Source organism: Cyrtonyx montezumae, unplaced genomic scaffold (assembly GCF_038088225.1).
Source record: "Cyrtonyx montezumae isolate F1298 unplaced genomic scaffold, pur_monq_1.0 scaffold_8, whole genome shotgun sequence".
NCBI classification, from domain to species: domain Eukaryota; kingdom Metazoa; phylum Chordata; class Aves; order Galliformes; family Odontophoridae; genus Cyrtonyx; species Cyrtonyx montezumae.
In genome coordinates this window covers 21,368,189-21,388,806 of record NW_027072089.1, presented here as the reverse complement: position 1 = coordinate 21,388,806, position 20,618 = coordinate 21,368,189, and the positions used below count along the sequence as shown (strand labels likewise).

Sequence of the window (20,618 nt, the reverse complement as noted above, 5' to 3'; positions counted from 1 at the left end):
TGTGAGGCTTTTAAAGAGATGATGCTTTACAGAGAGAGGGCCCTTGGCTTTGCCTTTGTGCCCTGGCAATGTGCATGGAAGCACAAGTGATGCTGGCAGCGGGTGGGATGCTGCCCAGAGCGTGGCAGGGATGTGGCCCTTTACATGCTCCTCCATGTCACCCAGTGGCAAGAGCTCAATGAGGATATTTGTACAGGACTGTGTTAATGAGCTGTAATCTATGCACCAGTGCTGAGTCAGACTACGTTAGAGTGAAAAGATTTCCCTGCAAACACACCTTGCATTTCAGTAAGAATTTGTCTCTGGATTTTGGAAGCCAAGGCAACTGCTGCCCAGCTTATGACCTTGAAAGATCTCGCTTCAATCTGCAAGTGCTAGGGTTTTTTTGTTTGTTTGTTTCCAGCAGCACATACTCCTGCAAAGCAAATGTAAAGCTGCTGACAACAGATTTACTTTCCTTAGCTCCCCTCCTGGGCCTCTTGGATGCGATGTGTGACTCCCTGGGCCCAGGGCTGGTCAGTGCAGCAGGGGAGGGAGCAGGGGAAGCGATGCTGTGTTTTAAAATAGCTTAAGTGTGAATGTGCTCAGTTGAGGGAGACTGTTAGAAGAGCTGAGATTTTTCTCTTTCCTCCCATGTCCATCTGTTCTGGGCTAAAATACAGCCCAAACCATTGGATAGCGTGAGAGAGAATGTCCCTACTGCTCCTCCAGGCAGAGGAACACTTGCTGTCTTTCCTTGGCCACCCATGGCGTGCAGCAGCCACCAGAGCAGGGGACACTGCTGGTGGCACCTGTATGGGCTTTGCACCATGAGTCCCATCCCTGGTGATGCCTCTCGGGCAGTGTTTATTTAGCTTGCTTGGATATGGCTGTAGGAAGAGAGGAAAATATGTCATTTCAGACAAACCGATGGACTCCCATTTTGAGACTTTAGTCCTTGAAATAGCAGGACAGGAAATGTGAGTAACTTGCAGCATCTGACAGAAAAGGGAAAGTGGCTGCTTAGCTCTTTTATGGCCTGTTAGGTATGGGACAATGAAGTGAGAATGTGCTGGGGCAGACCTGATGAGGTGCTGGTACTGTCGGGTGCTGTTAGGCTGTTTGCTTTTCCCCTGCTTAAAGGTGTCCTTTGCCTTGTGATGGATGCTAGAAATACTCCAAGTAACCAAATGCCCAGAGCTGGCTGAGAACCCTTGGTAGCAAATTGTTATTGCAAGGTCTGCAAAACCATTGGCCATCTGGAAATGATCCGCTTTACAAACATATCCTTCATAAAGAGCTAATACTCTCCAGGCTTCAGAAGCCATTTCCAATACACGGCAAGGGGAAAGGAACCCTTTTGCAAAAACAGAGAGGCGAAGGATTTTCGCTTACCCCAGCAGCCGTGCGTGAAACACCTGGCTGGGCACTGCGTGCTGGCTGCTGCCAGCTGTGTCAGCAGCGATCCCAGGCACAGCAGGACATGTGCCCAACCCACCGTGTGCTGAGCAGATGGACCCGGATTCTCCTTGGCTTAAGTTGTCTTAGTAATTCAGTTCCAGAACGTTCTCTTCACGATTCCCCCAGACAGATATATCTTACTGCTCTTCAGAAGTGCTGGTAGACTCTTTTAAACACTCTCATTTTTCATAGTTTAATTGTTTCCAGCCTTGCTCACCAGAATTGAACTAAATATATATCTAGTGTGGAAAAAAAAAAAAAGTGAAAAGAGATGTTTCAGACATATGTGGGAAGATGCAACTGAAAAACTGCTTTAAAGTGTTTCCAGGTCTCAATTTTAGCTTGAATAGAGTTTTTAGAAAAATTTGAAATGTTTTTGCAGCATAGTTGGGGGAAGAAGGGAGGAACAGGAGTCATCATTCATAGAAAAATCAGTGCCGAGGATGGTATGATTTTGTGTTAACTCTTCATCCACCAGTGCATTGATTGAATGGTGCCTTACTGTGCTGCTGATGGATTTCCCATGATATACACAGAGATGTCTATAAATAATACATATCTATCTAATATAGATATAATATTATGTATAAAATATAATCTATATATATCTAAGGAGCAGGAAAGGACGAATGGAAATGGCCACAAACTGAAGCATAGGAAGTTCTGCACGAATGTGTGTGGGAACTTCTTCCCAGCGCAGTGACGGAGCAGTGGCACAGCTGCACAGAGAGGTGGTGGAGTCTCCTTCTCTGGAGACGTTCCAGACCCGCCTGGACGCCTACCTGTGCAACCTGGGCTAGGGAGCTGCTTTGGCAGGGGGTTGGACTCGATCTCTAAAGGTCCCCTACAATACTGTGAAATCAGAAAGGAACTCACATCATACGTTACTGAGCAACTGTAAAGAAAGTTTTGAGGCCATTCATCTTTCACTTGTGAACCTGGTGCCTTACTGATTGGAAACACATAAAACAGTGCCACAACAATGTTGCTTATACCTCTGAAGTGCTGGAACCGGTCTGTATCAGCTCTTTGAAACCCCTCATCCAAAAATCAAACTAGATATTGCAGTGTGCAATAGGATTTGGGAAAGGCTCTCACTTCTTTAGGGGTAATATGACTAATAACAACACTTAGTATGATACAACCTTTTACTGTTAAGACACATATCCTCCTTCACCATGCAAGTCATCTCTCCTGCAAGTGACAGTGACAGAGATGGAATGCGACAGCACTACATCATGGTAAGCATTATTTTGGATAACCAGCCTCCAGATATAATCTCTTCCTAAACCCTTCTGCATACTCAAGATCATACCCCGATTACACTGACATGAAGGTCTTCCCAGGAAGGGACACACAGCAGCTTGCCAGAGCAATCTGCACGCTCCTTATCAGCATCCTGAGCAGCCCGCTCTGCCGAGATAAGGAGCTGGATGCTAAACTCAATCTTCCTGTCTGGGGTAGCTGCTCCCCCCTTCCTGTGAACGCTGTTTACATCAGTGCAGGCAGGACACAGTCTTCCAAGTACAGATTGCTGACTATCCCAAAGCTTCTCTGCATTAGCTGAAAGACATAGACTCTATCTATTTGCTATCGCGTGCATTGCATTATCTTACAGTAAGGCCATAATGCTCCCCTTTAATTAGGCTGAAAAATCCAATAGGCACCTTATAAATCCCACCAGTTTTCAAGAGCTAGTTAGAATTTTTCCCCTCTGCAGACAATCATGTTTTAAAATAGATGTATTTAGGGTACTTGATGGTGGAATATTATGTCTTTGTTTGACCAATATGAAAGCAGCTCTCTTCTCTCTTTCTCCCAGTTCTGTAAGGGTTTCGGTTTCACTAAATGCTCATCAAAAACTGCGACCATTTTCTTGTATTTGAATAACAGTTGTAAACCACTGGCTTAGAGGCTTTACACCTGAATGAATGTAGCTCTCATATCTAAAGTCTGTCACCAGGAAACAGCTTGAAAAGTCCTGCAGGAAGCCCAGAGCACAAACTTTAGAGGAAAATCCCCAAACCCAAAGGAGTTGCGTTTGGCTTACTTCTCTTTGTAGGCAACTTTGTGAAACAAAATGGTACCCTCTGGAGATGCAGCTTCTCTCTTCTGCACATCACTTCACTGTGCAGCTCAGGGGTCTGGTGTGGAAGTGATTAGGGGGCAGCAATGTGAGGCAGATCCAGCCCTGTCTTCTTGGCCAGACCTATGGGATTGCAGTCATCTTAGAAGTCTCCTAGAGAGGACACCTCCTATGTGAGCTTTTGTCCTTCCTTTTGGCAAATGTTTTGCGGACATCTGAACTTCCCCCTACAGCACACTATTTTTATCTCTTTCATTTAGGTGTGTCTGCATTACTTTAGAACTAAACAAACAAAATCCAAAACGAAGATAAGGGTATTTACAAAGCCTTTTTACATGCAACCTTCTGTAGTTTACTACTCAGCCTTGCTCTCTACTAAAACTTCTTCAACTATTTCACCTATTAAAAGGAAATAAATTAAGAAAAAAAGTGACTGAGATCACTCGCCTATGGTGTAACTAGGCTAAATTCAGATACTTTCCACCAGCAAAATAAGCAGCTTTTGATTTTATGGTTTAGATGTATCTGTGCTCCTTAACCAAAGCCTGTTATCGCTTAGGGTGCTGAAGCCAGCCTTGTAACTACAGAAAGAGGCACAACTTCCCAGGTTAACAGAAACTGTATTTAGTACTTAACTTCCAACTGCTGACTTACTGAAGGACATGAAGAGAGTTCACGTGGATCCAACATTGTATATCTTGCTGTTCACCAAAACCTTAACCATGGCCAATGGCTGAACTGCAAGGTACAGGTCCTTGCAAGACTCACTGCCAGAAGTCACATGCTATGCAGCAGCTCCCATCTTCCACATTGCTTTTCTACACAGACAGAAACAATCTTCTGGCATTTCTAGACGTTGGTCTTATGACGATTTCTTTGTAAGTTCTGCCACCTTTACACACCTTGGGCAACATGCTATCATAGAACCATAGAACGGCCTGGGTTGAAAATGACTTCAAAGATCATCCAGTTTCAACCCCCCAGCTGTGGGCAGGGTCACCAACCACTAGACCAGGCTGCCCAGAGTACATAAACTATATAAACTTTGTATTGGACATTACGAGATTCTACATTACACAACCTCTGTTTGCCAAAATTGCTTAGCAACGTTTTCAGGGGATATTAATTTGGGCAGGGTGAAAGGTTAAATCACAAAGGAGACTTAGTTCTTCCATTGATGCTGATATATGTGCGTGTATATGTACGTGTACATGTTTATGTATACACCACATTTTTAGTATGATTCTTTAGCTGAGGGCCAAAAGATAATTGGCTTCAGTACAGGTCAAGGACCACTTGAGTAGTTTGGATGAAGTCATGCAAAAATCAAGTGGAGTTGCCGCAGATCTGGCTGTCCCATTGGTAATTACACTGATAGCAGCAAATACAAAAATGGGTTGGGTGAATGTAAGCCTTCATTACTCAGAAAAAAGTCTGTGGTTGTATAGTTAAGCAAAAGCTTGACCTGCGACGCTCAGCGGTGTTGCTCTGCCCTCTACAGACTATGTTGTATTATCACATTTTTACACATCTGTTCATGTTCACACTGCCCACTCAGAATGTGAAATAATTGTTGCCCAAATGGCACCGATACCTGGAGTTCAAATGCAAAAGGGACTATAAGAAATATTTATGTCTATTACTCTAATGTGCGAATGAAATGTGCAGAATTTCTTCATGCTGGAGAAACAAGGTTTCTTCCAAGCCCTGTATGCACAGCAAGGTAGTGATTTCGTATTACAGGATCCAGGAGGCTGCAAACAGAGTGATCCCTTGATCGATGTCCCACCTTTAAGTGACCACTGTAGTTAGTCATAGCCTGCCCTGACAGACACACAAAGGTACAAAGGTACCAGCACCCCACTCTGCAAGTTCAGCTATACACTTACATTCGAAAAAACATTCCTCAATGCATGTGTGCCCAGTTCCAGTTATCGTATGTGGCTCCCCCAGATGAACAGCATGTGACACTCCTTTATTTCCATCGCCCACAGGTCGGCCTGCCTGTGGTTACTGGATATCACACAAAAGGCAAAACTGGTTGGGCCCAGTGCAAAAAAAAAGACCTGGTAGGAGGAATTTGCTCTGGGAGCTCCCTACATAGCCTGCTGTGTGACTGCCACGTGTGCTGGTTACAGACTCAACAACTCAGGAAAGAAGAGGAGAGCTCTTCTATCAAGTGGAAGCTTCTAGCCTTGCATTTACAGAATACTTGAAGTAAAAACCTGAAATACCTGTTTAGAAAAAAAAACCAACTTCATCCAATTTCACACAATGCAGACCTTGCTGTATGTAATGCTACTATGCTTCTGAGGGTTAAGTCCTATGGCAGGCCAATATCCTTGTTAAAAAAATCAAAGAAAAGCTATAAAATATATTGTGCACATCTGAATGTTATTCCTCTTCAGAAGTACTGCAGGAACACAGATTCTGAAAAGCTGCTACGACATTAAACCACCAGCTATGTTTCCAACTGCACACTTTCGCATGGATTCTTGTTTTGTTATACATCACTGACTGTTTTGTTGAGGGACCTGCTACACACTAATGCTGCAGGCTAGAAAATTTCCAAGTACATTACCCAAGCCAAATGAAAGCCTTGTTACTGCCTTCCCTATTCCACAAACAGAAATGGTATCATTTCTTCCAAAGCAAAAATGAAAGGAAAACAATGGTCACATTTATGCTTGGCAAAACTGTTCCCCAGTGCTTCTGTCTGACAACAGCTGAATGGCATTCTCAAGCAAAATTCTTTCCGTAAACCCTGCTATCTCAGATAACTGATGCAGAAGTATCACATAAGCCTGGGGTATTTCTTGAGAACCTTTGTGCAATCTCAGAATACCATTAAACACAGAAGCTTCAATTTTATACCTTTATACATTCTTTTCATTTGAAGACTTCAGAGTGGTTTGTAACATAAAACACTGAAGGCAGGGAACTCAAATACTTAATAACAGTCCTTTTTTCAACAAAATAATTACATTTAATGACATATTATTCTCAGATCTAGAAATACACTGAATTCTGTAACGGAAAACACTGCAATAAGCACTATTTTTTCATGTGTTTAGTACTACACTTGGACAATGTGCTGTCACACTCCAACAACCCGACCAAGGTCAGGACCAAGTAAATATATCTGATACACAATGATTTCAGAATAATGCTCAGGTTTCAATATACACTTACCAATAAAGATTTTCTAATATTTTCAGGGCTTGGAGCGTGGTCTTAATGGTGTCACTGATAGGACTGTTTGATGACAATCACACATGAGAGCACACCGTTTCTACAGCTGGTTAACAGAAGACTGAGTGATGGAGTGACATAGGAGAACTGCTGATGTAATGGTATCAATCAATATTCACATCAATTTTTACTTCTCCTGCACTTAGTCTGTATGTCTCAATACCACCCTAACCTCTCCTTTTCAGGTGCTGCAGGTCATCTTCTCGTCATAAAAATCCCTAAGACACATGCCTTGAACTTTGTTTCAGCCATGTTCCACACACTTCTTAGTGCCAACCGTTCTAGAGAGGGTGGCAATCTGTTGGAAACAGGGTACAGGAGATGTGCTTCTTCTGTAAGTCACGTGAGACTTGGTGTCTTGAACTGAGATAGGTGTTAGGACTTTCCCTGTTTCCTGCTCACAAGTTGTAAGCCTAACTTGTTTTCTACATTATGGCACCTGGAAACCCTGACCAAAACAGCATCCCATGTCGCTACTCGGTCATTGGTCTCCAACAGCCCTGGAACAGACAAACCAAGATAACTCAGTGCTCTTTGAAACACATTCTTCTTCAAGAAGGAACAAAATTTCTTCTTGCTGACTGTTAATTTATTAAGTACTATTGTTGGGTTGTTCTCTTACCATTAACACTGGTTTTCTCCAGGAATGGAAATCGCTTCGACCCACCTGAACAAAAGCCAGGAACACTTACTTCTTACAGTCCACAAAAGGACTATCTCTTCACAGTGGAGAGAAAGGTCAGCTGACCTCTTCCAGTAGCAGACTGGACATTAATCAACTGGTCTGTGGCTTGCCTGTCACCTGAACCTGTTGTTTTAGACTTGTAACTGTTGAAACTACTGTCTGAAACAGCAATTGCACTGAAAATAATACCTGGTCCCAAAATATGTGTATACAACTACACCAAGGGAGACTGAAGCATCTCTGCAAAGCCAACTCATCTCTGAACCTACTGGCAAGGCTGAACGTGTCAATGGAACATGCACATGCACTCTATAGCACTGAAGCACCGTGTATGAAAGCACTGTCAGGCCTCCCAGGCACACTGCAAGTCCTCTGAAGGCTCTAAAAAACACTCACAGAAGTGGTAGGTAAGCAGAATGTGTTATGCCTCTGGTCACCAGCAAGATCTCCTCTTTCAGAGGGGTACAGAAAAGGCTACAGATGCAAGACGTGACTTTTGTAAAAAAAGATCATGTAATTGTCCTGAAAAAGCTCAGAAAAAGAACAGATTGATCATGTACAGATTAGGGCAATGAGCAAAATGTCACAAAAACTGAAATAGTTCGATATACCTCGAGTTTGCACAAAGGAAGAAATTTGTGTGTAGAATATTACATACTGCACAGCAGAAATGCTATCAGACTTCCCATTATGGGACTTTTCAATAACATGATTGCCAAAATAATGCTGACCTTCCTTCTTCTCTCCCAAAATCCAAATCCATCCCTGTGTTATTTATACATAGTGAAAAGCAGGAGCTCCCAAACTACAGTGACACTAACTATAACCAAGACAATTCACCAAGTAACGTGATACTGGGAGAAATTTTATGATGCTGTTGGGGGAAGGGAGCGTGTTGTAACAGGACAGTTACACTTTCTGAATAACATTCCAAAGTGACACTTGAAGTGAAAGCTATGGAAGCTGAAAAAAATCCAAATGTGAAAGTCAGTACGGATATATTTTCCCTTGAAAGTATTGATAGAAGTCATACATTCTTCAAAATATCTTTTAAATCGAGTGATATTTAATAATTGCACAATAAGCTGTTCATCTCTTGCAGTGAAGGCTGAAGGAGAGTCCAAGAAATTCCCTGTGGTAAAAGTCCTGAGTCAGCAGAAAGTGCTTTGAAGAAAACAGTATGAATTGGGAGGAAATTTCCAACACCTGCAGATTTTGGCTATTGTCAGCTAAAATAAAGTGTTGGGGTGTGCAGACATCTTAGAGGTGAGAGTTGATCTTGCAGTATGTTTTTAAGAGATCTCAACCACTTGCTCATTAACAGTTATGAGCAAAGCGAAACAGCATTAATTTCTGTGTAGAAATTTATACACTTGTGTGTCATGGCTGCATCTCAGCCCACTTAGAGTCCAACATTTTTTAGTCAGGGGAAAGAAGGGTCTCTGGTAGATAGGAGCAACATACATGAAGTGCTTTAGCTGTGTCTAAATCTATTCATTTCCTCTTCCTTTCTCTTACATTGTTGAATGTGAGCTTTAACATTATTCAGTCTCCACAAACCCTCCAAACTATTTCTCCTAATAATTCAACTCCACACACTGCTTTCAAGCCAAAGTGAAAAAAAAAGTTTTTGGATTGAACTCTGAGTGTTAAACTATTTCTAGATAGAAATATTCAGGTTTCTCTCTGCTGTCAGAAAGCTGCAGGTACTGCACACAGGAGGACATCATTCTGCATGTTTACCACAAACCCACCGAAGCCGCTGCTCTGCTTGGAGCTCAGTTAATTCATCGATGGATCTCCAGCTGCACTGACAAGCATATGCTCGTGATCCTTTCTTCTTTATCATCTTCACTCTTAGTTTGCTGAGCTCAGGCATGTTATTCCTGTCAAACGAGGGAGTTCAGTTTATCATTGTGCTTTTTTTTTTTTTGATTTTAAGAAAAAAAATTGTGAGGCTATTTCATTTTGGAAAAGCACTTAGCAACAATTCTGAGTACCACTGTCAGGGAATATGCTTTAACTCTGTTCAGAACACAATCATTTCCTGAGAGCAGAAAGAGAGCATATAGTTTCTGTATTCTCAAATCTGCTGCAGTTTAATGTTTCTGTAAGTGATGTTCTGCCTCTTCAGAGACCTTGCTTCAGCCTTCAGAGAAAGAGTTGAGAAGAACCAGCTAGAACCAATTTTATTAATAAGAAATTATTCAAAAACATATTAAAATTATCCAACTTTTATTAATATTACAATTATCTGACACTATCTCCTTTCATGCTATTATATTTTTTATTAACTCAAAATCTCAGAAGCAGAACAATTTAGACTTCAGGTAAATTGAAGAATCCTATTTTTTTTAACCTTTCTAGCTACCATACTCATCTTAGGAGACCTAGCACTGTATTTTTACATTTATTTTACAATTTTTGCTGTTCTTTTTAAGTATTGAGAGTAAAAAAGAGAAATGCAAGTTTTTGAAACCGGAAGGGAAAACAGGAAAACCAAACACATTGTATAAGAAAAATAACAGAACAGGAGATGATTTATCCATTATTGTTCTGTTCCAGCTACCACACCTCCTAGTGGCCAAGCATGTACACTGAACACATCCATTACCTCCACCTGAGAACTGGCATATACAGAGAATTCACCAGAATAAGAATTTAAACTCGATATCTGCATTAGGAGCATGCCTTCACTGAGTCTTAGCATTTGGTACAGCTGGAGAGAAACTGGAAAGAATGCCTTAACTCTTTGAGAAAATTAAATGATTAAAGACTCCACAATATAACAAGAAAGTAAAAACCCCACCTCTCCAGTTAAACAAATGCTGCTTCAAAAAGAAGCCTGCTGAGATCTCTCCTATGAGGAAAGGTTGAAGGAATTGGGCTTGTTTAGCTTGGAGAAGAGGAGGCTCCGGGGAGACCTCATTGTGGCCTTCCAGTACTTGAAGGGACTGCAAGAACAGGAGGGGGATCGACTGTTTACATGGGACAGTGATAGGACAAGGGGGAATGGTTTTAAAATAAGACCGGGGAGATTCAGGTTAGATGTTAGGAATAAGTTTTTCACTCAGAGGGTGGTGATGCACTGGAAAAGTTTGCCCAGAGAGGTTGTGGATGTCTCATCCTTGGAGGCATTCAAGGCAAGGCTGGGTGTGGCTCTGGGCAGCCTGATCTAGTGGTTGGTGACTCTGTCCATGGCAGGGGGATTGAAACTAGATCCCATCCTATCCTATCCTGTATCCTTTATCCCATCCCATCCCCTATCTCCCATCCCCTATCCTATTCTAATTTTCACTGGACATGGCAGGACATTACTTGATACTGAAAAACCTAAAACATGTCTTGAAACAACTGTAGCTTATGTGACTGCAGGTATGGTACAGTACCTGTAGAGAAGTACATGCTAGCACAACATTCAATCTTTCTGCATGCAGCGGTGGTCCAGCAAAGGCCAACCCATCACACAGATTACCTGCTTAAAGCTGCCTCCTGACTTACCAAACCTGAACTCTTTTTAAAAGCAGAGAGTAATGGAGAAATAAATGGAAAGACATGAAAGCAGATTGTGGGACACACTGCATCCTTCTTCCTGCAGATCTTCCCAAGTGATTACTGAGGAGGTTGCACCCACACTCCTTATTAGATTAACACAGGACTGCCAAGGACTCTTCACCTTCCCTGTTCCCATCAAGCCCTGAAGCACAGTAAAACAACACTAACACCAAACCCACCTGAGACATACCTGAAAAACAGATAATCACAGGACTGATCCCAGATGTAGTCATTGAAAAGCAACACACGGAAATCGCAAGCAGTACAACGCAGCTGATCACAAGTCCTGGTCAAAAAATGAGAAATGAGACTTCTATGAGAAATCTCCCAGAGCTTATTATAATAAGAGAAGCTACACAAATCATCACTGTTTTATAAAATGAACACACTCAGAAATACTGTGTGTGGTTAACCTGTAATCTTAATTTTTCACATCTCTGGAATATTCATTATGTACATGTTCAAACCTATGATGACATAGTAACTATTTAAGGTTCCTTGAACATATCAAATAAACTGATATTCTCCAAATATATTCTTTGATCCTCCTCATTGGCATGGCCTGGCTATTACCCACATACCCACAATATGCACTGTGTGCATAATTACTTACTACAAAAAATCCCAGATGGAAATGCAATAACGTTCTATTGGATATTGGAGCTATACAACTGAAGTCCCTTTCCCACTGTTAAAGTACCTCTCCTGAAGTTACAAAGCACTCTGCTTGTCCACACTTGAGGCTGTGGGATGCCTGTCTCCAGTCCAAGCTCTGGGATGACTTAAAGCAGCCTACTGATTTAAGTGGCATACTCAGCCATCACACAGAAAGCACTGAAAAATACAACACTCCAGAGTAACAATTTCCTTAACTACATGATTTTGATATTTGGAATATCTTGTCTCATTTGCATTCTTCTTCAACTCCTCAAATGAATGAAGGGTCCTGTGGCCATGAACAGGGGACTGGAGGGGACTAGCTGACTCAAACTGCAGCTACAGGCAGCTGTGACATTTCAGTGAATACAAGGCTGTCCTGTACAGTTCAAACTCAGGGCTCTGTACCACCACAGAAACACAGTTGTGATTAAAACTAATGATAAATAGATTTTTTTTTTTAACCTTTTTGAAATATTTGTTCCTATGCCGTTTGGTGAAGAGCTTCCACCCAGGAACACTGGACAGCACCTACATGGAATTAAGTTAAATAAAAAATTAAATAATAGCAAAACATTTTGAAAAAAGGTAGCATTATGCTAACTTAAAACATTGTTATGTGTCACACTGCTTCAAGTAGTACTTTCTCAGCAAGACTCTCCTGCTAGCTAAAGGCATGGTAAGTTGATATTTATTAAATACAGGCAAAGCATCAAATGCTTACAAACAATTGAATTTGATTTTTACCACGACATTCTAAGAAAAACTGGGATAAACACTGTCTATACTAAATATATGTGATTAATATTGCAATGTTGGCTAACTGCATTTGTCCAGAAGGTGAAGGAAACTGTTGTTCCACAATTACTCATTACTTACACATGAAAACATGAGTAACTTTTTAACATTAACTTTCTGTTCAACTGTTTATAATTGTTATTATTAAAGAAGTTATTCAAATACTTTTTTTTCTTAGTTCATGTAAACACAAATTAAACTGTAATACTATCTGCATTATATAGTAATACTATGAGACAGACAACAAGCTATAATCAAGCTATGTTTAAGTGGCCCAAACGTTTTTCATTTACCTTTTCCTATGAGCCTGAACAACAGCACTCTTGCTTCCAGGTGTGACACTTGGTGAGTTAGACTTCAGTTTCTATTTAAAAAGCAAAGAATGAAAGGCAGCATTTCAGCAATATGCTGTTTTACTTAAAAAGCAAGAACCAGGAAATCCAAATAATCCAGTATGATGGGGACTAAGAATGTGGGCTTTTCTTGCTCAGTTTTCTGTAGTCTGTTTGAGGCAAAATGTGCTGAAGTTATAGATGGATAAGTAGCAAAGCTTCTCTCCCCATAACAGATCTCCAGCTCTTCCTGAAGGAATTCAGCATGAAACAATCACCTTGACTTCAGAATCAAGACTTTCTTTTTCATATCCTCTTTTTAATGAGTTTGCTTTTGAAACCAGAAGATTTTGGAGTCTTCTCCCTCTGAGTTTTTGTTGTGTTGGAAATACATGAAGGTCTTATATTCAGAAAAAACAAGTATCTTTGAACAATGTTTGTTATTTCCTGCACACAAGTAAATTATCAGAATTTTAGAATGTGGTAAATGTAAATCCCAAATGGGAAGTTCAAGGCAATAAATATATAAAATTATACAGATTTAATAATACAACCCTCTCTCACTCAGACATCATTATTGTGGTACACAAGTGTGTTCTGTTGGCTCAGACTGAGACACCCTGTAAGGAATCAAAGACAAACGTAATGAAAACAAGAAGAATAACACAAAAATAACAAGAATTTGCACAGGAAGTTGTATATGTATGAAGGATGAATAACACATTTTTCTAGCAATTATTTCCAAATGAATGCCTGTTTTCAATATTCTCTATCCCTCTCTTTTTATGACACTTGATTATGTAAATTGGTAGCTTCATTTTCATCTCCTGCTGTCAAATAACTGAAATAATTTAACTGGGAGAAGTAGTTGGTATGGCAGATGACTGCACTGCCATTCAGAGGGACCTCAAGAGATGGCAGAAATGGGTGAAGAAGAATATTTTCAAATTGAGCAAGAGAAAATGCAGACTCTCACACCTGGGAAGAAGTAGCCTCGTATGCCCAAATACACTGAGGGCTGACCAACAGGAAAGCAGCTTTGCAGAAAAAGCTCTGGGCATCTTGGTGACAAGTTGACCATGAACCAGCACACAGCTTTGTGGCACAGAAGGCCCGAAGAATCCTAGATTGCATTAAGAAGAAAGTGGCCAGCAGGTCAAACGAGGCTATTCTTGCTTTACAGTCAGCAATGGTGAGAGAAGATCACGGAATCATTTTGGTTAGTCAGGATCTCTTGAGATCATCCAGCCCAACCCTGAGCAGTCCCAGACCTCTCAGCCTTTCCTAAGAAGCTTCAATCTCACCATCACCTCCATGACCCTTTGCTGCAGTCTCTCCAGTAGCTCCATCTCTCTGGACACAGAACTGCAACTGGACACAGCACTCCAGATGTGGCCTCCTGGATAAGCCTGGAATGCTGTGACCAATACAAAAGTGATATGGACATCACAGAATAGGTCCTGTGAAGGACCATGAAGATGATTAAAGTCTTCAGACCAACTGGCACACAGGCAGAGGCTGAGAGAGCTGGGACTTTTCAGCTTGTGGAAGATCAAGGTCAGGAGAGTCTTATCAATGGATAAAAATATATGTTGGGGAGAGGCAAAGATGACATATTCAGACTATTCTGTCTATGTCTGTGTTCACTGACAAGCGGAGGGGTAATGGGCACAAACTGTATTACGGGAAATTTTACTTAAACATCAGAAAAAAATTTCTTGTGAGGATGTGAGGATGATCTAACATTGGAACAGGTTACCTTGAAGTTTGTGAAGTCTCCTCCCTTGAAAACTCTAATTTAAAATCTAACTGGACACATCCCTAAGGAACTTGCTTAAGTAGATGACTAGATTTTTTTTTTTTGCCATTTGACACTATGCTTGAACTAGCATTTCCTTTAACTGCCTGGGTTAGATGATCTCTTTGTATGTCTCCTTTTCATCACTATAGGATTGTTGAGATTTCTTTCCTGCTTCATTCTATCACCGAGCTTCATGCTTTCTGTACTTCCCCAGACTTACACTCACCAGAGGTGCTCTGGCAAAGCTGCTGTCATTACAGATTTCATCAATAATATCGTCTATGTCTTCTTCACTGCTGCCAGCACCCGTTAACGTTCCAGCGGATCTGAAACACAAACATATCAACCTTCATTCTGTAGCACGATCAGAGCAATGAGAAGAACTGCAAGTTAAGAACACAGAATTAGTCACAACCTTGCCCTCTGGCGTTACTGCAGTGCCTAAGGTGGGCCACCCAAATAATGACTGACAAGGCGCTTTACCATGCAGGACGAGGCCTCTCCATGCACATTAAGCCTCCAAAGGCGGACGGCTGAGGCTGGACGCGTTTGAAAGCGCGTCGCTTTAGCACCACATCTATCCCGAAGCTCTGAGACACAGGTAGAGCTCAGGGCCCATCCCCCTCCCGCCGGTCGGCCCGGAGGAACGCCGCTCACCCGCAGCCGGCCGCCGCCCGCTCCTTGTCGCCGTGCTGACTCCCGCCCGCCGCCGCCCGCTCTGGTACGCGGCAGAACCGCCGCTCCACCTCGTCCAGCAGCTCGTCCAGCTCGTCCGCCATCTTGCCGCCGCCGGCCGTTGCCACGGCGGCCTCGCACCGCCCCAGCCGCCAGGGCGGAGCCTCCGCGCCCTCCGGAATATCGTTGTGCTTTTGCCGCGGCTCAGCCTGATCGGCCCGGGAGAGTGGAAGGGTTCTGAAGAAAAGAAATCCGGTCAAACAAACGAAAAAACAACGCACGGAACCGCGGCAATTCCGGCCGTAGTCGGCAGGATTCGAACCTGCGCGGGGAGACCCCAATGGATTTCTAGTCCATCGCCTTAACCACTCGGCCACGACTACGCGTATTGAAGCACCGTTTTCCACTATAGTAGATCCGTGTGCCCGGTGCCGTCACTCCACGCAGCCGCCTCAGCACCGGGAACTGCTGTTCTCTGTTGGAAGCAAGGCCACGGTGGTTTGGAGTTCAGGTCTCTGCCGGTAGAACGAAGTGTATAAGACAGAGCTGATGCTTAAGGGAAGCCTGTAGGAAACTCGCAGCCAGGCGTGGACGGGACGGTGGTACTGGGTTGTGTCCGGTTCTGCCCAGACTCAGCTGGTTCTGGGTGCTTCTGGCTGGTTCCAGCCAGCACGTTGAGGGAAGTGGGTGTGGCCAGGCTATAACCAGGGTAATTAGCAGCTTCCCAATCAGTTCCGAGTGCCCCAATCATACACAGAAGGGATGCTCCACAAGATAAGCTAATCAAGTGCAAGCCACAGCCTTCTCACATATGCTCAGCCTTCCTCTGTCCCCACAGACAATGACCTCTCCTTTGGCCACCGATGGGAAGCTCAGTGCTCGCCCCTTTGCCAGGGCCACCACAACTCCGGGGCTGCAGACCCTCATAGCTCAGCCTCTCCATTATGTGGTGTTTTACAGTGCTCCTGGCATTGCTAGCAATGAATTGCCAGCCCTGCTTGGATTCCCTCCTACTTAAGCTTTTATTTATTTGTTCCATTTTCCTCTTCACACGTCTTGGGGCTCTTTGATACCCTGGCTGGGGCAATGGCAGCGTTGCAGGGAGATGTGTGGAGTTAGGACAGTTGTGAGCCTGCCCTGGTTGATGTGATGGAAGAAATCAAATAGCACTGATGCTGCTCGAGCTCTTTCAAGTGGCCCCTTGGTCAGAACTCGATGTCATGTAGGTAAATTCAATCCAGAAGAAGTGAATTTTTGGGTGGAATTTTTACATTCATCTCTTGCAGCTGTGGAGAGTTTAAACTAATCACAATTCTCCCCGGTATGCTATCATCTCTGTAATTTGAAAAAGGATCAGGAGCCCACAGGCTTGGAAAATGCTGAAGAAACGCCTGTCCTGAGATACATCATCACATGTGGAAAAGACCACTTGCTGCATCATCGTAAAGGAGCTTAAGAATGCTGAAATCCAGTATCATTCTGGCATTCTTTCAAATGGCCTTAGAAATCCGAGTACATTTTCTTTTGACTGCAAAACAGCTTCTTTCCCTTTCCATCAATCCTGTGGCTGTCAGTGTGTCTGATGTAAGGTGCCAAAAATGTATGGAGTGTCTATGGGATAACAGTGCCAAAGTTGGGGTGCCTTGAAGCCTTCTCCCATGAACCCACTGCTGCATTTGCTCAGTTGGAAAGCATTTGAAAGAAAAAAAAAAAAAAAAAGGCACAGACCTCACAGACCTTTAGAATTCCTTAAACTACAGAGATTGTTTTTCTGTAGATTAGTGCCTGCTGTTTAGATCTTGTTGTTCAAAACTTGCCTGATGCAATCAAAGAGAATTACTGGGTCAAATTAATTCCAGACTAGTTGCTGGAATCACACTGAGGTGAATCTGCCATACTGGGCCATCAGCTAAGCTGTGGTCAGGAGGAAGGAGTGCTGGAGAAAGGAGCTGAGGTCATGTCCTGAATTTTGCCCTCTCTCAGGAGATGAGTGAACTAATTTGTGCAAATCATGTCTTTTGCTGACATTATATTGGTACAAACAGAACAGTTACTGACTACTGGGGGCTGGAAATGTGTCAGTCTTGAGTACAGAATGACCATTCTGTCTGGCAATGCTTTGTTTTAGTTTTTAAAGACTCTCATCATGTGTCCTCTGTTAGGGATGATACATTTTGGGACAGCATGGTCGCTTGAGCTCGCAGCATTCCTCCAGGGGAATGGTGCGTGCAGAGAGAAGAAGAACATGTACTTGATTTAGCAACCAGAACAAGATCAAGAAAAGTAAAATGTTATACCGCGTAGGTCTTAGTGTACTTAAGTGATAATGTGTAACTAATCAAAGTTTGTGTGGAATGCATTATGTAATCTAAAACTAACCAATCAGAAAGCACACATCACGAGTGGTGTGCATGATCTTTGTAAGAAAATACTATATAATAGGTACCAATTTAATAATAAAATTGAAGCTTGCTCACATTGAGTATGTGTATGCTTCCCCACGTCACTCTGGGTTAACCTTGGCTAAACGCGGCAAACACCTTGGTTTGCAACATTTGGCGCCCGAACAGGGACCCGAGTACGTGGTTTTGGACCAAAGCCTCTGCTGCTTTGCAGCAGAGAAGCTGCGCAGGTGCGGTCGACCGCACAGCGGGACCGGCACAAATGCGAAAAGCGGAAAAGCTGCGTAGCTTCGGTTGACCGCGCAGCGGGACCGGCACGGGATCCAGGGGCTAAGCGACTGGCCAGCGCGATTTCTCCTCCTCAGAGTGCCTTTGTTCCTGCGGGACAGAACGGATGGAGAGAGAGGTAGCCCAAAATCTTTTATCATGCTTTTTAGAAAAGCGGGGAATTAGTGCTGGCACCCTTAAAGCAGTGCCAAATATTTTGGATTATGGTCGGACAGTGGGAGTTTTCTTGACGGCAGGGACATTGTTTAATATCGATCAGTGGCGTACCTTAGGTGAAGTGTTGTGGGATCATGTAATTGATGATAGAAAGGAGGCGAAAAAGCTGATGAAGCCTTGGCGGGAGATTTCTAATTGCATAAAGCGGCATAAGATTGAACAGGAGGTAGCGGGACAGGCAGTTGCTCAGTTGCAGGGCGGAGCTGCCGCTGCGACTGGTCGAATTGAAGATCCCCCTCAACCGTCCCTAGGGATCCCTGTCCCTGTACGGGTATCAGCAGTGCTGCCTACTGCACCAGCGGCTGAGGACCCGGAGACAGAACCTGATCTTTTTCCCCCAGAGGAGGGAAATGGGGATCTCCCACCACCACCGTCATTGCCTCCTCCGCCACCGCTTTCAGGCGGCAAAGTGCGTAAAAGTGGACCCACCGCAGGTCCCCTTGCACGACCTCACTGGGCAGAAATTGCTCGACAAGCTGTGGAACAAGGTCACTCTGACGTGGCTGAAATAATTGGTCAGGCTTTTCCGATTCGGTTCGAGCCCACAGCAGATGGTGGAGCTCATGGGGTTCATGTTCCTCTTGGTTGGAAAATGCTGTTTCAATTGCGTGCTACAGTATCAGAACATGGGTTGCATAGTGAACCGGCTCGTCAATTGTTAACTTATATATGGTCTAGCAGTGTGCTTGTTCCAGAGGATGTAAAAACAATTATGAGAATGATTATGAAGCCATCAGAACAGATGATGTGGCAATCTCATTGGCGCCGCTTATGTGAAATGAGTGCTAGCGCGCCACGAGATATGTATGATCCATTGTACCAAGTGACAGCTGATCAATTGACAGGCAGTAATATGTTTTCTAGACCAGAGATACAGGTACAAATGGGGCCAGACGTGTGTATGGAAAGTATGAACCTAGCTCGAGATGCGTATAACATGGTGCGGTCATCGAAACCGGCTCCCTCTTATTTATCGATTAAGCAGGGTCGGGAAGAATCTTTTGCTGACTTTGTCGATAAGATAACTGACGCGTTGTCACATGCAGATGTACCTGAGTGGATGAAACAGTCTTTGTTACGACAGTGTCTATTAGAAAATAGTAATCAAACTACAAAGGCAATTCTTGTCACTCTCCCTTTAAATGCCACTGTTGAAGAAATGTTAGAGCGTATGAGCCGAGTGCCTACCCCCACTCAAGCGATGTTAAGCTCTGTTGTTCAAGATATAGGTGAAAAGTTGGCTGGAGCCCAGGATCGGGTGTTTGCTGCCTTTGGACCGCTGTTGCAGCTAGCTGAGAGTAAAGCAGCGTCTTCGACTTCGCGCCCTCAACGTTGCTTCAGGTGTGGACGAAATGGCCATTTTCGCAAAGACTGTAAGTCAACCAATGTATGGTGTAATAACTGTCGGTCAAATACTCATGCTACGGTTGTATGTCGTTCGGGAAACGCCAAGCGGAGCGCGAGCCGCCGCGCGATGATAACAGTAGCGAGCAATTCTCCCTCTCCCCAGCCACACCAGGCAGCCTCGGACTCGACTTAGCAACATCAGTAGATGTAACATTGATTGATAAACGGCCACAGAAAATTCCATCAACTGCTATAGCACCGTTAATGATTAACGATCAGCCTCATGGTGCGTTACTGATTGGCCGCTCTTCTGCTGGCATAAGGGGTCTCATGATAATACCTGGACTCATTGATAAGGACTATACTGGCGTGATATATATTGTTGCTTATACCAACTTTCCGCCTGTTCACATTCCCGCGCAATCGTTGATAGCACAGCTTATACCATTGCCCCACCTGTCTGCGGCTATGAAAGCTCGGCAAGAAACCCCCAGGAACTGGATTTACTGGGATCCCGCGCGGTTAATAATGTGAATGGAACTAATACCACTTGCTTGCTGTTTGGTCTAGGTAGTACCTTTGAAAAATTTGCGCACAATAATCCAAAACTACTAACCATTCATAGTCCTTATTTAGGTCAAGTTTGGACAAGTGTCTCTCCAAAAAATCGTGTTGCTTTTAATTGGTCTACTTATTGTGGAGGTAATTTTTCGAAGGGAAATGCTTATGGCTTACGTTATACATCTGAAGGAGGGACTGGGAGACAAGAGGTTTTAATAAATGATCAGTCAGCTAAAGCTTTACCACCAGGAATTTTCCTTATATGTGGCGATAGAGCCTGGGCAGGCCTCCCAAAGAACATAGTTGGGGGACCATGTTATCTTGGCAAATTAACCTTGTTTGCTCCTCGCAATCAGGAATGGCTGAATATCTCTAAAGCCTTGATCAGTAGCAACAGTCGTCGACATCGGAGAGCCGCTTCACCGCTGACAGCCGAGTGCTCGGACGAGATAAAACTATGGACAACAACAGCAAACGCCTTCGCTTCTTTCCTGGTTCCAGGTGTAGCAGCAGCCCACGCCTT

General features: G+C 43.4%; 1 protein-coding gene and 1 non-coding gene across 2 annotated transcripts; both read right to left on the bottom strand.

The window, feature by feature from the left end:
* Positions 1-8,922: 8,922 nt before the first annotated feature.
* CFAP418 (cilia and flagella associated protein 418) lies at positions 8,923-15,385 on the bottom strand. The gene is made up of 6 exons (XM_065751668.1): positions 15,264-15,385; positions 14,833-14,932; positions 12,767-12,837; positions 12,141-12,206; positions 11,209-11,304; positions 8,923-9,349 (listed from the first exon to the last, which is right to left on the bottom strand). The coding sequence occupies exons 1-6, from the start codon at positions 15,383-15,385 to the stop codon at positions 9,190-9,192; spliced, it is 615 nt and encodes a 204-aa protein (XP_065607740.1). The 3' UTR covers positions 8,923-9,189.
* Positions 15,386-15,582: 197 nt separating this feature from the next.
* Positions 15,583-15,664, bottom strand: TRNAS-AGA (transfer RNA serine (anticodon AGA)). The gene has a single exon. It is a non-coding gene; the product is annotated as a tRNA-Ser (tRNA).
* Positions 15,665-20,618: the final 4,954 nt, after the last annotated feature.

Coding starts and splice junctions, on each gene's coding strand:
- CFAP418 (XM_065751668.1), bottom strand. CDS start 15,385: ATGGCGGACGAGCTGGACGAGCTGCTGGACGAGGTGGAGCGGCGGTTC. Junction 14,933..15,263: donor CGGGCGGCGGCCGGCTGCGG/GTGAGCGGCGTT, acceptor TTTGTGTTTCAG/ATCCGCTGGAACGTTAACGG. Junction 12,207..12,766: donor GTTCAGGCTCATAGGAAAAG/GTAAATGAAAAA, acceptor AATTCCATGTAG/GTGCTGTCCAGTGTTCCTGG.